The 17,418-nt window shown below is 43.9% G+C and overlaps 1 protein-coding gene across 1 annotated transcript in view; it reads right to left on the bottom strand.

Moving 5' to 3' along the window:
- Positions 1-10,170: 10,170 nt before the first annotated feature.
- LOC147722562 (regulator of G protein signaling 9-binding protein B-like) overlaps positions 10,171-17,418 on the bottom strand; it is a 131,393-nt gene continuing 124,145 nt past the window's right edge. The window contains exon 3 of the mRNA XM_086965099.1: positions 10,171-12,939. Within this exon, the coding sequence (XP_086821225.1) occupies positions 12,581-12,939 (359 nt within the window). The 3' untranslated portion in view covers positions 10,171-12,580. The remainder of the gene's footprint in view (positions 12,940-17,418) is intronic.

The following is a 17,418-nucleotide window of genomic DNA, read 5'->3' on the forward strand; positions in this document are numbered from 1 at the left end:
CCCTGTCACCTGTCTTTCCACAGTGGTTGGCTGCTCTCTCGTAATTTAAAGAAATTAATTAAATATTGATATTGTTCTCAGATTTACAGTTCTGATATTTTCTTTTCTTTATAGCGTTGAACTCTGCTGAGTCCTTTGATGGTAAGTACAAATATGTGATAGCAATGGAGAGAGTCTCTAGATTGTTGCTACTAAATAATCTTCTGATATGCGTAGTTCAAAAGAATTGGTATCACTGAGTCTTTGCTTCTAGATATTCCTCACCAGAGTCTGCTACGTAGGAAAAATTAGGCAGCCTGCAGATGCTGAGAAGAAAAATAATGGAGGACTTACTTGGAACTTCCTCTCAGAATATTCTTCCTAAAAATCCTTCAGAATATGCTCGAATTCTGTACTCACTCAGTTGACAGGAAAAGCATTTTTCCCCTGTCATCACCTGAAAACTGGAAACAAACAAAAATCCTCTGAGCTAGGATCGCTGAAGAAATACTGAAGTCCCTGAAGAAAGGTTCGCCAGAAAAGCTCTACTCTGAACAGGATTACTGAACTGGGAAAAGAGCACGAAGAGAGACGCGAGCCTCTCCGCACAATTTTTTCAGTTAAAGTGCGCTTGGCACTTGAAGTGCGAGCGCGAAGGCAGCTGCTGTTCCCTGGCAGCTAAAACGCTAGACCGGCTATCTTCCTGAACTTGAAAGGCAGCCATCTTAGATTTCCGTGGCTGCGAGCACAGGATTACTTTCAGCACAAGTGACAATAACTTCATGGAAATGGAGCAACACAGCCTTCCATAAATGTACTTAGGCCACGTAAACCCTTTCAACCTGCTATGGTGGTTATTAGGTTTTAATCGAGGTTCACCATGGCCAGCCCTGACAGTGCCCCCACCAAGGTCCTCAGTCCTCCCTCCATGGGCTTACTGGGATGGGTCCTATGAAACTCTCTCATCAACCTAGGGACATGCAAATTCGCTTTAGGTTCCCATGCTCTCTCCTCCGGGCCATACCCTTTCCAATCCACTAAATAAATCAGTCAAGAATCTACTCCCAATCTCTGTAGGAAAGCCCTCCAAAAGTGTGAAACAAACTGAGTATCTCTGTCGGAGATGACCATCTTTGGAATCCCATGTGCTTTTACTATATGCAAAGTGAAAAGTGTTGTTAGTTGTGTAGCATTACGGAGGGATTTCAAAGGAAGAAAATGACTCATCTTAGTGAAATGATCAACCACCACCCAGATAGTTGCGTACCTTTGACTGGAAGGAAGATCCCCAATAAAATCCATGGAAATGGTATGCCACAGGTGAGGAGCAAGGGGCATAGGAAGCAACAAACCTTGTGGAGCCTGTCTAGATGCCTTCCCTTTAATGCACTACTGACAAGATGTCACATATTGTCTCACCTGAGTCTCCATTGTTGGCCTCCAAAATTCTCATTTAATAAGATCCAAAGTCTTTTTAACTCCCTTGTGTCCAGCTAACAAGTAATCATGGAAATGTTGATTCACTAGATTACTAAGATCATCACAGTGAATATAAAGATTTCCTTCATGATATGGTTTTCCATTATTTATTTCTCTTCCACCTCCTCCATTGATCCTCTCCCCTAACTCTTCTCCAGAGAGGGAGTTCTTTTACTTGGCTGCCAAATCTGAGTATTGTATGGAACCAATTATCTTCTCTTCAGGAATAATCAATCATTTTTCAACCATTCTCTCAGCTTTGCCAGTGTTTAGACGAGACAGAGTGTCAGCCCTGCTGTTCGCAGAACCAGGCATGTAGGTCAGGACAAAGTTAAAATCTGCAAAGAAAAGTGACCAGCTCAATTGCCTTGGGGTAGGAGTTCAAGCAGATTAAAAAAATTGCAGATTCCTCTTATCAGTAAAAACTGTCACCTCATGTTTTGCTCCAAGCAAATAATGCCTACACTCCTGGAAGACATCCTTAAACACCAACAACTCCTCGTCAGCAATCAAATAGTTTATTTCTCGCTAATCTATACACGTTCTAAGTTTCCCATCCTTCTTTGGAATAAAAAATAGTGGAGACAAAACCAGAGCCTGGGAAGGACGAATGAACCCATTGGCTGGGTACTGATCCAAGTATTCCTTCAGATGATGATTCTCCACTTCCGAAAGTGCATAAATTGTGCTGCAAGGCTGCGATGCTCCTGGCTGCAATTCTATCTTACAATCGTAGTCCCGATGCGGGGGTAATTTCAGAGCCTCTTTTTCATCAAAGACAGATGCCAAATCGAGATACTCCTGTGGAATTTCTTGTACTTCAATGGCACAAATTGTTTTTGTCCATCTGGCCAGAATTGTTGGAGGCGATGTGTGATGCTTAGTCAATTCCAACTCATGACAATGCTTCTTACAATAATCTGAATCCATTTCTATGGGTCTTCTTACCCAGTTAATCATCGTATTATGCTCAATGAGAGAAGGTAACCCTAAAATGGGCTGAAATTGTTGACCTGGTCCCCACAGAGAGATTACTTCGGTATCATGAACAATGGGACCTGACGAGAGATTAGTTCCATCACCTGCATGGCCAGATTCTGGCTTCTCCTTCTTGAGAAATCTGATTCCTAATGAGTTAGCAAATCCAACGTCACAGAAATTTCCTGTTGCTCCGGAGTCAATCATTACAGAAACCTTATTCACTTCTGAAGTTCCAAATTTGATCATAGCGTAAATAATTAGATGAGGTGCAGAAGATTGTAAAGTATTAGCAACAAATTGGAAATCTGGAGTCGACTTATCCGAAGCACCCACCAGAGCCACTCCTCTTACTGGTGGGGCCTGTCTTTTACCAATGCATTATTTTTCGGTTTCTTTGGACACTCTTGGACAAAGTGTCCCGAATTTTCACAATACATGCAGAGTCTTCCAACTCGTTGTTTCTCACTTTCTTCTTTAGACAACGGTCCTCTGACCGAACTGATTTGCATGGGTTCTTCCTCTGATGGAGCTGCACTGGATTTCAAATTGTCTGACCTTATTCGGTCAAAATCGAGGGGGAAAATGTCTCACATCCTTACTCTGTTCACTTTTTCTTTCAGTTTGACGTTGATCAATTTGCAAAACCAAATCTATTAGTCCAGAGACGTCAGTGGGTCTCCTGGGTATTTACACCAACCCATCTTTTAACTCATCTCTGAGTCCTCTGTAAAATGCAGTGGCTCTCTTGGGCTCCGGCCATTTAGCCTCAGCGATTAATTTATTAAATTGTGCCAAATATGCAATTAAGTCTCGATTTCCTCTCTTCAGATCTAAGAGTTCACAGTCTGAAGTTTGCGAGATGGAATGCCTGTCAAAAATGCACAAAAACTCTCTCTTAAATTCGTCAAATTCATATAAAATGTGATTGTTGTTTTTTACTAATGGCATTGAGCAAGCAACAGCATCTCCACTCAGGAATATGGAACTCGCTCCCACCAAGCATCAGAAAACTCTCATCTACTCCACCAATTAAAAAAAAGAAGCTAAATCCTTCCTAATTTGCAAATTCCTCCCGTAATCCTAAGCAGCCCTTTTCACTTCATGGTCTAGAAGCCCTAGCTGATTACCTATCTCTACAAGCTCTTCTGTTACCATACTCTTGATGGAGCTCTTCTTTCTATTACTAGGCGCTTCTTGCGTATCCTTATTCGAACTGAGATTTCGGCGGGTGGACTGCTACATCTATAAATATTCGGAACAAGTGCATATGTATTATAAGTTGATAACCTAGGCTAAATTGTACAAATGTTTTTCCTCATCTCACATTTTTTTTGTTGACAATTACAACTATTTATTGATTTCAATTGTACTGTTCGAAACCACATTGCTATATATATGTGAAGTGCTCTGATACCCATTTCTAGGTCATGTTCACGCAATAGAAAACAGTACAAATAAAATAAAATAAAAATAAAGGTAGGACAATATGAAAACCACCTTGAATTGATCTTCCTTGAAAAGAATGGGTCTACACAGGAAATGTAAGGAGCACTGATTAAGGAAAATGTGGACTTTATGGAGTCCCCACTAACTCTTTCAGGTGCTGCTAAAGGGCTATTTGGAGAAATAGCATGCATCACTTGTGTATTCAGTTCTGCCGCTGAATGGGAAGGAGAACATTGTTGGGGCTTACTTTCTTTGGACATGGGGTTCGACCCAATTAAAAACTCATCAAATCTTTGACGTAGATAAATGGCTTCCTGACTCGACCTTCTAACCTAATCTCTAAGGGACTTATTCTCTGCCAAAGTTTCACTCAACTGCTTCTGTATTCCCTCTTACACTGTTGCCAATGCCTTTATGTCTATCCCCTCGGCCATTCTGCTCGGGTGGAAATAGGTAACAGGCACTTCAATTTGTCAATTACCAAACACCTGAACTCTGATTTTCCACAGGAACAGAAGAACTATTCCTCAATCCCCAACTCCACTGCCAAGGAACTTGAAAAGCTCACTTGCAGTAAAGAGGGGGAAAGGGGATTGGAATGAAAAGAGAGACTGCCACTGCTGTGCCTCTTCGTGACTGGACTCAAGCGAAGGTCCTTTTGGGCACCTGTAACAAAGAACACCATATAACTACTTTCTATACAACAATAACTCTCTCTTAAAAGCTTTCTAATCTAACCCCTGTTAACTGTCTTTCCACAGTGGTTAGCTGCTCTCTACAGTTCTGATCTTTTTTTTCTTTATAGCGTTGAACACTGCTGAGTCCTTTGATGGTAAGTATAAATATGTGATAGCAATGGAGAGAGTCTCTAGATTGTTGCTACTAAATAATCTCTTGATATGCGTAGTTTAAAGAATTGGTATCACTGAGTCTTTACTTAGTTGCTTCTAGATATTCCTCACCATAGTCTGCCTTGTAGGCAAAATTAGGCAGCCTGCAGATACTGAGAAGAAAAATAATGGAGGACGTACTTGAAACTTATTCTCAGAATATTCTTCCAAAAACTCGTTCAGAATATGCTCTAATTCTGTACTCACTCAGTTGACAGGAAAAGCATTTTCTCCTGTCATTACCTGAAGACTGGAAACAAATGAAAATCCTCTGAGCAAGGATCGCTGAAGAAATACTGACGCCTCTGAAGAAAGGTTCACCAGAAAAGCGCTACTCTGAACAGGATTACTGAACTGGGAAAAGAGCACGGAGAGAGAGGCGAGCCTCTCCTCACAGTTTTTTCCGTTGAAGTGCGCCCGGCGCTTGGAGCGCGAGCATGAAGACAGTTGCTGTTCCCTGGCAGCTAAAACACTAGACCGGCTATCTTCCTGAATTTGAATGGCGTCTTTCTTGGATTTCCGCGGCTGCAGGCACAGGATTACTTTCAGCACAAGTGACAATAGCTTCATGGAAATAGAGCGACGCAGCCTTCCATAAGGGTACTTAGGCCACCTAAACCCTTTCAACCTGCTATGGTGGTTATTTCGATTTAATCGAGGTTCACCAAGGTCAGCCCTGACATTGAGGGTTTACGCACCACTGAGAGTGCCACTGCCAATGTGTCACCCTTTGCCTTATTGAAGGATAGGATGGATGCCACTAAACTGGTTAGGCCTTGGATGTGTGTTTCGAAAGTGTCTGTATGACGCGAGCAGGTGAGGAAAAGTTGTGAAAAGGCTCAAGAAAAGTATGTAGGCAAAGATGCATCAAAAAGGAGATCTCAAGTCATGTTCAAAACACGGGATTGGGGGAAGGAGGAGCTACGCAGCAACCAAGATGGCCACATAGGCTCTCGGCTCCGCCGACCTCCGTCTGCTGCTCGATGATCCTGCCAGATATCCTGATTTTACCCCGACCCCTGTGTGGATGAACTGTTGCTGAATCTAACGGTGCGGTCCCGAGAAATGTATCGCCCAGGTTGACGGAGTTGTGTCGTATTTAAGATCTTGGCCTAACCCAGCTTCTGAGCCGGGGCCTCGAGTACTTACCCAGCCGGGTTGCAGTTGAATAACATCGGCCGTTGGACTCACACAGGGTCCGGTCTCTTGCATTGGATGTTATCCTGGCCCGTTTTTGGTGGCGAGCATCTGGTCTGTTTAATACTGAAGGAGTGGCGATGGGCTTTGTCTGTGGCTGTGGGGGGGAGTCCCCGTCCCCGGCGACCCGATCGCCACCTCCCGGGTCTGCTGGGCCGGGGCCCTCGCTCGCGGTGGCGTACTGCTGACCGATAATGCACCCTCCGTTGCCGTCCGCTCCACTCTTGCCTCTTCTCCCGGAGGGACCTGGCTCTCTGAGGAACCCGCCCATGCTTGGAACCGAGTGAGTGGAGGCGGATCGAACGAAATGTGAGCCGTCCTTGAAGACCGTAATGGCCGCAATCGGGGCACTTCAATTGCATCTGGAGACCCTTGTCCATATAATGATCGCTGGTGACATTGAAACTGGGCGACCGAGTCTGGGCTCTGTTATATTGTATGACTTTCAACAAACTGATTCTCCCACGATGCCCGTAGTAAAGGAGGATGGAGACCCCGTGCGCGATAAAGTTTTGACGCCATTGACCTTTTTGCAGAATACTTGCGGAATTGTTTCTCTGGCGGTATAGCTGCATTCACCATCGCAGCCGATTATTGTGGAGCTACCTGGTTCTTCACCCCTTGAGACTACGACTAGCAAAAACCGAAAGTCACTACCGTCCCTTCCCGCCTTTGTGGTTCTTTTGCATCTACGGAGGAAAGGATATCTGGACTGCATGTTAGTGAGGGAGATCTTACCGGTGGCGGATGCTTGCAGAGACTCAATGTGTTCGACTGGTCTCATATTAATCGTAATTGAACTTCCTACGAACTTTGACTCTCCTGGGGCGGTGATGGTGCTACCGGACAGAGTCCGCATGAAAGATCGGAGGGGTCAAGGATGAGACTGTTGGTCTGGGTCTGATTTCGGGGCTTTAAAGGACAAGGGATTCGCTAACGTAATGCTTGCGGGAGGTTGGGCGGTGTTCAACGTCTCCCCTGTATGGCTCTGTCTATAATATTTTTGAGTACTCGGTGGTCTTAGGACAGGGGTTGTTCGTTTCAGGCAGGGGGAAAGGTGACCGGGAGTTTGTATGACATTCTCCTCCTCAATTCTTCTTTTACTTTTTGTAGTTTAGTTAGTCGGGCGACAGGCACGCTGCTAGTTGGGGTTAGGCGAAAGCCACATGCAGGGTGGGGGGATGGGTCTATAGTTTTGTGTAACGAGGTGGGGGCGCCTACCTCGCGTGAATGGTGGAACCCTTACCCTGCTGACCATCCACCGACTCCTTCTTTTCAGTCAGAACAATGGAATGAAGGACGACGCGAGGTGGAGGATGACGACAACAACAGCGGCTCCTTTAACTGGGCGTTCTCCACTGAAGAGGAGGACAAGCCCCCGAAGGACGTCAGAGCGACTGGATTGGTGAAAAGCAGGGAAGTGATGTTCGTTGGGTGTGCGAGCACCCCGGAGGAGGAGAGACAGGCGGAAGCAAGCGGAACGGAGGACGGAGGCGAAACCGAAGAGAGCGTGGAGAGAGTCAGCCCGGAGGAACATCACGGAGGAAACGGAGAGAAGGAAGTCGGAGGGAAGCCAGGAGGCCAACCACCCTGCGGACCGCTGTGCCACGCTCCAGAGGGAGGAGTGTGGCTGTCACAGGTACGGCGGCGTTGGGCAGCCTGGTTGGGGAGGCGTAGCGATAGCGTGTGAATAGTGCAAATAGTCCCTGTTCGTTCCTACCCTGTGTTGTTCTCCCGTCCCTTCCAATACCCCATCCCTTCCCTGTTCCTACCTTTTTGCCCCACCTCACTTGCACACCAAGCACTGTAAATATACGAAGGCACGATACACTGGGTTTCCCTCACTTACCCCGGACCCCCTGGTGCAACCCCATTGAGGACTGGACACTAACGGCTCCCTTTCTGTTGGTCTCTTACATGCACCCGAGCCTGAGGCAGCGGAGAGAACACCCTAGCCAGGAGGCACCTGTAAGGCCAGCCGTTCTACACCCATTAAAGGAAGGAGAAGACCACCGCCACGGACCCCAGCGTGTTCGCCCGAGAGAGACTGACACTTAGAAACAGAAAGACGTTGATGTCTAAACCTGCTAGAGCCATAAAAATAAAACCGTCTTTAACCCCACTACTTGGTGTCACGGTCGTCCCTACTCCCACGCCCACATTTTGTTAGTTAGTTTAGTTTTTATGGTTTATTTATCTCTTGCTTTCCTTTCGCTTTTCCTTCATAACGTTGGGATATTATCCTGATTTCGTATGTATTCCGGTATCTGGTAGCCGTACTTCTTTTTCTATCCTGACGTCAATGGGTGGGCGGGGTCTGTGTGCGGGCGACTGCGTTGGGTTATAGATTGCTTTGTCGTACATCCTGTTTTGTGCTTGCTAGCGTAGGCGCCTCGGTCGTTCCCTTTAAATTGATCTGTGATTATCCTATTTCTGTACCTGCTCACTTTATCATAGTGTTAAAATGTATGGTACCAGATATGTCTGATTCTTTTTCCTTGCTTTTTTGGTGGGGGGGGGGTTAAACATAAAATGAAACCTTCATCTTATCCTTTATCGTGTTGTGAGCTCAATACAATGTTTATCCTGATTCGCTGCCGGACCTCAGGGCTTTCGGCTGAAGAGCTGTGTCACTTGATAATATAGTTGGTCTTATTCTTTTGTTGCGGCCGGCCCCTGCGGTTGTTGGCCAGTGCTTGTAATTTTATTGAACTGTACAATAAGGGTTGTTAAAAAAAAAACCACGGGATTGGGTTAAAGTGAGTCTACCCGGGAAAATTGCCAAGGGTCACTCTAAAACTTATCCTATGGAAATTGTATCAGTCGACAGAGTGGATCAATTAAGTGACGGGAAATGGTGGAATAAAGAAAGATTAGCCAAACAGAGTGGGTTGGAAAATGTTCTCAATGAACAAAGCATGTTTTCATCTGGGTGGGTAGATCCAGGTATGTGTAGGTCAAAAAGGGACAAGAGACCACCTGCATGGTTTGAAGACTATGTTTGTTTTCCATTTTAATCTGTGATTTCGAATTTATTGTTCTGTATGTTATTCTGTTCAACAGTAAAAGTTTTGCCTATTTTATGTTTGGCTGGTTAATGCATGTGTTTTATGATAAAGAATGTATTTGATGTATTCATGTCATTTATCTCTTGGTTAGTGTGGGTACAAGTTTCAGTTATGTAAATATTAATAATTTTTGTTTTTCGTTTATGGGGTGAAGATGTGTTGGGTTCTGCTTCAGAACCTACTGCTTTGACAACAATTACTAGGGGGTGAAATGCGGAATGTAGCTGGAGGTGGAAATGACAGTTGCTGGCAGCTGCTTGCTCTGCCCGTTGTATTATGCTTATTTCAGTAAATCTTCAACACTCATTCTAGGCGTGTCTAACTTGACAGAAATTTTCAATTTGCAATAGTGGCAGCCAGTCAATAACCTATGGACTGCTTGGACTTAAGCCCACTCTTCATTGTGCAACAATCGAATACGCACTACTGTTATTCGGTTCATGCGGGCGGTTGCAGGTGGTGGGCACCCAGACTTACTTGTAATCATCAGACATTGACCCAAGACAACAGAGCGGAAGAGTCCAAAGGGAAAAAGGATGGGGAAGAGAAAGATATGAAAACAGTGACAAAGAGAGGAAGCAGGGATGAAATAGGACCTGCAAGAATGAGATGAAGAAACAGGAAGATTGGGATAATGGAAAAAGAAGGCAGCAGATGGACTCAGGACTAGGAAGCCATGCTATGTGGCAACCCCCGCATTCTGCAATGCCAGCGGTGGGCTCCTAAAAAACTTTAGGCCGCTCCACCTACTTATTTACTTATTTCCAAATTAAGCACTGTTTATAGGTATTACACCGTGAAAGCTGTTCATTGTTCTACATAAACCTCAAAGAAGATGCAACACATGCTATGACGTTACCACTCGGGTTACTACAAGCCAATCCGATTGATCCGCTGTACCCAGAGGTCGAGCTATTTCATAATTGTTTGTAATCTACTTTAAAGATTTACTGAAGGCCTTTCAAAGACAATGATAGGGGCTAATAATTATAGCTGTCCCAGATTGAATAAGACACTATAATGTAAATGTTCTCATTGTTTTATTTTACAATGTTTGACCTAGAATCATGAAATGTAAAGTTAGTTATTTTCAATTTCAAATACCAGCTCCATTTTTAATAAATAACGTTCACTACTCAACTACTTTCCAAACCGCAGCCATTCCTATCACGGTCACCTTTATTTTGCATGTGACCAGCCACAGTGTGGGCTGACATATGTAGACGACAAAACGTAGATCAGACGAGAAGACAACCTGAATTGTTTCTGAAAAAACTAACAATCTGACTCTTCAATCAAAATTTACATGTTTAAATCTCAGTGACTGTGATATCCTTAATCTAAACCACTCTTGAAACTCTTATCACCCTCATCACAGTCCCCTTCTAACCCACCTCCCCACCCCACGTTTCTTTTTTTTAAATACATTTTTGTTTAAAAAGTCCTTGTTGATGGGATCTGTTTTCGACTCCAACTGTTATTTGTCCACCAGGGTCTCTCAGATATAGTTGTGATTGTGTAAAGCCTTCTAAAACCCGGCAGGCATTGAAACGCTATTTAAAATAACATTTAAATAAATATATATGAAAGAAGACATGTTGATGTAATAATGATGTTACCTCCGATTAATAGAGAGCGAATGTGCTAGCCCTTTTTAAAAGATAGATTTTTTACTGCTCTCATCTCGGGCCATTAGTCACATTTCGGCCAAAGACCCCGTGAAAATTAAACGAAGTGTAAAATTCTATTGCTGCAGTGTTGCACCAATTTGCCATTTCTCTTTCCCTATGTCGAGCGCCTGACTGCACACGCCCACAGCATACACATATTTTGGATAAAAAGATGGCAAATACTTTCCCCCAGAGACTGTAATACTGTAAACAGAGTAGTATCTTCCGCCCCAGAATAATATAGTGGGACATATTTGGCATGTATAGCAACTTTCTGTGCCTTCATAATCTCGAGTTAGCCTGTCCGGCTTCCTCGGGTTAAACCAAAATTGTTGAAACAATTGCCAGCACACTTTCTGAAGCAGGGAGCCCAGTGCTTTAAATGAGCGGGTACTGTCCGGTACTGACTACCGCACTTCTTAAATTTGAAAGGGAGAGTACCTGCACTTCTAAGCACTTCTATAATATATTGAATGAGAGAGTACCAGCACTTCTCATGAACAAACAGGTACTCTAAATAGTGAGTACCGGCCTTTTTGTATTTCCAGTTAAAGCACTGACGGAGTCTTAACTATGAAAAACAGGAGTCAACTCGCCCATTCAACACCAAACCAGATTACGTACATGGTGATGAGTCACAGCTTCATAGTCATGCAGTCTTGTGCAGGTCCAACAACAACTTAGGGACATGTTTAAGATGCAACTGAAGCATCATAAGGTGGTTGTTTCAGGTGGCCCTAGTTTGAGCCGGTCTGCACCTGACCCAGACTAAAGCTGACACTCTGTTTATCATAGTAGGCGCCTTCTCTGCATCAGGCAACTCTTTGAGTTGGCAGATACACTACTATTAGCAGAGCAAAGACCCAAGATGCAGTGGTTCACCCACTGCTCTGTGTTTCTGAGCATGTAGCCTCCTAACCCTTGAATGGAGCCCATAATGTCCCCAAAACTGTGTGTGCTGTCAGAGACTGCACACTTTGTAATGGGAGACTTTAAGGTATCACTCAAGGGCTCCTGCCAAACCGTCTGTGTCTCCGTAGCAGCACCTGCAGAGTTCAGTTTCTGACTGTACCCACCATGGGGGTACAGGGAACCTAGAGTGCCCCCAACCAAAGATGGCCCCCATAGATGGGTGATACCTCCTGATCTCTCATAGCACATCCTTAAAAAGGCATTTTGTCCCAGGTGGCTAGGACTGTAATATGGGGTAGAGTCATTTTCTTATTTGGTGCAACCGTACCCATGTGCAGATATGTCAAGGTTTACGTTGTGCAGGCACTAACCTTGCACCCACACACTTAGTGTCACAGGAGGCGAAGCACCCTCTGTAATACAAAGGTACATGGGAGCACTAAAACATGTGCAAATGCCCGAGCTCTCCCAGCGCACTTAAAAAAACACATGGCCTGGTGCTTCAAAAAATTAACAACCCCCATAAGCTTTTTGATGTCTATACTTTGAACATTTTATAATAAACTGTTCCTGATGGGTGTAGAATTTTAAAGTAAATATAGGGGATTATTTAGGGTTTGGTGGATGCGTTGGTGAGTCTTGCATGTTAAGATTGCATTTAGCACTCCAACGTCTGCATAAGCATTTATATTATGACTTATTCTCTACACTGCACAGTGAGAGGATTGGTTGGATACAGCAGTGCATAGGACATGAGTGAGCCTTTATAATCCTGACGTTTCAGTGTACTTCTTGAACCTGGAACTATTACTGAAGAGCATTGAATTAAAAACAGCATTTTCAAATGTCAACAGGTTATTTCTGTAATTGTATTCCTATATGCCATCTGATGACTCTTTCAACATACTTATTTGAGTTCTAAGAGAAACGTTCTTGCTATTGGCTGTCAGAAGAACCATCAAGCGAGATGCACCACGCTAACAGACAGCGTCACTGCAACGAGAGCCGCACCGCAGAGGATAAGGGACAGGATATACTGCCCTCCACGACAGCACCGCAGAATGCCACCCTCCTCCACGGAGAGCATGGTCAGCGAGGAGGCTTCGTTGCTGAACACCTCGTCTTCCTGGCCACCGCTGGCCTCCACGGTCCACCTGAGGACGTTGACCTTCATCTCCATGTCGTTGAGCATTTCGTCCACTTTCTCTATTTCCGCTGCCAGTTCACTCAGCTCCAGGTTCTCTTTGCTGTTGACAGCTTCGTCGTAGATGATGTTCTGGACACTTAGGGCCCTGGATGCTACATGAGCTGTTGTGCCTGCAAACAGGATGTTGAAAAAACAAAGACAGTATCCTTAGCTGTAGTAAAAGTCTTCGTTTAATTTTTTTTTAGGTTTTATAGTTTTATGTACAACACAACAACAAAGGGACTAAATAGGAGATATACTTTATGTGTCGGAGACCACCGTAAACGCAACTATGTAATTGGTACTGGTGACATTCGCCTACTCTCCTGAGTGTCTCTGAGAGTCTGCGATTGCAAATGAGTCTGGTAAGTAAATGTTTGTATTCTTGTGGTTATGTTTAACAGTGACTTTTTTGTCTTTGTGTGATAAGGCTCATAATTTACCTCCGCCATTCATTTTTGGATTAAAATGAGTCCCTCAAGTGAGTACAGGATCCAAAACAACTTCTGAATGGAATCATTAAAGAAAACAGAGCCCCCTCCTCCAGCATTACAATGGAGGTCATAGTAAGACGGAATCAGTTGTCAGTGAGAGACCTGCCTTTGGGACCAGAGGGTCCAGTTCCCTCTGATTTCATTGTGAAATCTGTGTTTGATTTGTTGGAGTTCAACAAGGAGGACATCCTCTCTACATAGATAGATGTCGCAGAATTAAGTGCAACGAGGATCGGGTAGCGAAAGAAGGTCCTAAGGGCCAAACCCTGATCTTTAGGGTGACAGACCTAACAGTAGACAATACACTTTTTTTAAACTTTACATTCAATCAATCAATCAATCATCGCATTTGATCTAATATACAACAGAAATCGCAGTGCACCCTAAAGATGGTATATAATAATCCATAGCAAACAGAATATAATACAAATGGAGGCAAATTATATCTAACAGTGCTTAAAGCAATTTATTTATTTATGAAGTTTTATATAGCGCGAACATGACCCACGAGGGGATCAGAGCGCTTTACAGTATAAGAACATAAATGGATGAGGTGTTATACATACCTTCAAAAGGTGTCAGTTCGTACAGGAGAAATATAAAATATAAGAATAACAAACAGGGAGGACCGTGAAACAGCAGGACGTAATACAATAGACAATTAGTGCACAATAGGTGGTTGTGCTAGTATACATAAACCTTATAACCACGATCTAATCACAATGGATATAATGTGTATATTCAGATCAAAAGGATGAATTAGTGACATCCTAGAATTTAAAACTTAGGGCATGAATTTGTCCATTAGTAGTATTTTTACTTCTTTTTTGAATGCAGTAAAGGAGGTGATTCCACGCACCACTGGAGGTAAGGAGTTCCAAATCTTTGGTGCAAACCCTGAAAAAGCTCTACAACCGGTTCTCTTCTTATGGAAGGATTGAGGTTTCAGAAGAAAGATGCTCGCACTTCGAAGTCGTCTACAGCGTCCAGATCTTTCCAACTTTAGAGCCAAGTAACTGGATGTATTGTTGTGGATTGCTTTATGTGTCATGCAGGTCACTTTAAGGTGTATTCTTGCTTTGTAGGTCAACCAATTCAGGGCTTTCAAGGTTAGCGAGAGGTGACTATTTATTTTGGTTCCTGATACCAGTCTAGCAGGGGCATTCAATGCTGCTCTCAGTGGAGCCAGCTTGTATTTAGGGAGACCTCAGTGGGTGGTGCTACCATACTCTAGTCTTGGTAGGGCTAGGGCTTGTACTGCAATTTTTAGATCAGCCTGGGGGAGGAAGGGTTAGAGTTTCCTTAATATACTCATCATGTGATTAGCTCCCTTGGTGGCAGTAGAGATGTGAGACTGCATATTCAGATGTTTGTCTATGGTGATTCCAAGGGATTTTGCTGAGTAAATAATGAGGGGGACACAGTCAAAGGAGGTTAAGTGTTTAAGCCATAGATCAAGCTTTGGTGTGTGGCTTGGTGGTGAGATGAGAACGAATTCTGTTTTTTTGGTATTTAGCATAAGGTGGTTGTTAGCAAGCCAGCTTTGCGTGTTCAGTAGATTAGTGTTGAGGGCAATGAAGATTTCTGGTGAGGTGATTTATAGATACAGCTAAGTATCATCAGCGTACAGGTGATACAGAATGTTCACTGATTTCAGTGCGTTCGCCAAAGGCTCCATTAGGAGGTTGAAAAGAATGGGTGCTAGGGCACATCCCTGCGGAACACCAAGGGTGATAATAGAAGGTTGCGAGAGTGAATTCTTCATCTTGATTCTCTGAGTTCTATTATTCAGGAAGGAGGAGAACCATTGCAAAACAGTGCCCGAGAGGCCCATCCTTCGTTCCAGTAGGGACAGAAGGTTATTTTGCTTGACCGTATCGAAGGCGGAAGACAGTTCAAGAAGAATCAATAGATATGATTCATTGCGGTCAAGCATTTTTAGTATGTCATCCATAATATGTGTGAGTGCAGATTCTGTGCTGTGTCCTTGGCGGAAGCCCAGTTGGTGACTGTCTAAGAGGTTATAATTCTCAATGTGATTGCATAATTGAATTTGTACACATTTCTCTAATAGTTATGACAGAGTGGGGATGTTGGCTATAGGCTGGTAGTTGTTTAGATCAGATGGAGTGGCGTCAGCTTTTTTTAGTATAGGTGTGACCTGCCCTATTTTCAGGCAGTCCGGAATGACACCTTGACTCAGGGAGGCGTTTACAATTTTAGCCCACAGTGGTAGGATCGATGTTTTACACATTTTGAACAGGGAAGGAGGCAGGGGGTCCGATAAATGATTGGAGGGGTTGATTGCTTGAAGAGTGTTGTCGATAATTTTTTGAGAGATTGGCGAGAAGGTATCCCATGAGGCATTGTTTTTTGTGTCTTCCCCTGAATTATTAAAATGCACTTTGAATAAATCGTTGGAATCTTGGGCTGTAGTCTGCGTGAGCGCCAACTTGTATTGAATGTCAAGCTCGATGGTCTTAGTCTTTTCATGGAAGAAATTTGCGAGTACGTCACATGTAGGTGTGAACAGTTCATCTAATTCCCTAGAGTTAGTTGAATTGCATGATTGCTGCTTGACGATTTCAAGGAGTTTCTTTGCCGGTTGCTAGCTTGGTTCAGCTGAGTTCTGAGTACTAACAATACACTTGTGCCTACTAAAAGCAAGTAGCAACGTGTCACTGCATTTACTATAGTTGGCAATCTAAAAATACAGAAATAGATCAAGTATTTGACAGTGAGATATGCCTGGAGGGGCTCTCCGATATCTTTAGTCCAACGATGCACAGGGAGAAGGTCTACATATACATCCTCCATATTGTTGCATTAGACCACGTCCTATGCCAACAACTGAACATAAGTAGGTGGGACACGCCCCAAGCACAAACCACCCTTCTGTTTGCAAAAACTAGTGCAACAGCATGGTCTGAGTATCCACTGGGATATCTCCAACCTAGACCAGCAGTGCATTTAATATGGCGGGCATCGCCCAGAGATAGGTATCCCAATCCTGATAACAAGGACTTCAGGTTTTTAGGAGTGGAGTCTGGCTCCAAATAGGTGAAATCTCATTCCATTTTATGATCAGGAGTTCTGCGAAGCTTGCCCTCCAATATTTCTATACCAAAGAACATAGCCATGCCAGGTGCACAAAGCCTGCATCTGGATGAGGTATATCATAGCAATATATACAAACAATAAAAGCTAGGGACCAGACAAAACAAACACTACAAGAGGCCTAGACAGTATTCCTCATAAATACAAGCCCAAGAGTAACAAAGGTTTGTTGACTTTCAGAAATGGGTCTTTTCACAGTAGAAGTTGACGTTTTGGTCCTATTTCTACAATTCTTTTGGACCGTCATCAGGACAACCATGGTGTGGGACACAATATACTGGGACAGCTGTACTTTCAAACAGCAACTAAGTCCGATTTGTATCAGACTGTGAAGGGGACAGTTATACTTAGCCATGTCCCTCATACAAAGAACATATTAGCTAGCTCACTTGCAGTGTGAGTCCACAAATGGGAACTCTAACAGAGAAGCTTTTGTTAAAGGACTGCAAAAGCATTTAGAACTGTTTGGAGAAGTGTGGCTCAATAGTTAGAGCGGCAGACCCTGATGCAGAGGTCTGGCCCGGGACCAGGGTTGAATTCCCGCCTCGGCGAGTCTTGGGCTCAATTTCCTCGGACCTGAAAATTCTCGCCTCAGTGCCTATTCTAATCATGGGTCCCACTCTGCAACTCTGGGCAATAGCTTGCTTAATCTCTACAACGGTCCCAACAGCGCTGGGATGCCTGGCTTCACCTTGGGGGTGCCCAGGAGTGGACATTTCACAGGGAAAAGCCAGGAAGGGTTCCACAGCGGTATGCGTTACAGCGCCAGGACACCCCAGTTGGGGTATTAGTGCGCTTTACAAGTACAAATTACATTTACATTTACATTTGTAATTTCTGAGAATGCAGTTCAAGAAAGAACAGAGACGCAGCGGTTGAGTATTGTCTGTGGATTTGCAGATACCATGCGACTAGCTTCTGTTCCCTTGAAGTAGCAGGGCTGGCTTATTCGATTTAATATTTACCATAAATCTAAATGCATGAAGTGCCACACATTGA

This window comes from Lissotriton vulgaris, chromosome 4_1, assembly GCF_964263255.1.
Source record: "Lissotriton vulgaris chromosome 4_1, aLisVul1.2, whole genome shotgun sequence".
In the NCBI taxonomy this organism is placed as follows: Eukaryota; Metazoa; Chordata; class Amphibia; order Caudata; family Salamandridae; genus Lissotriton; species Lissotriton vulgaris.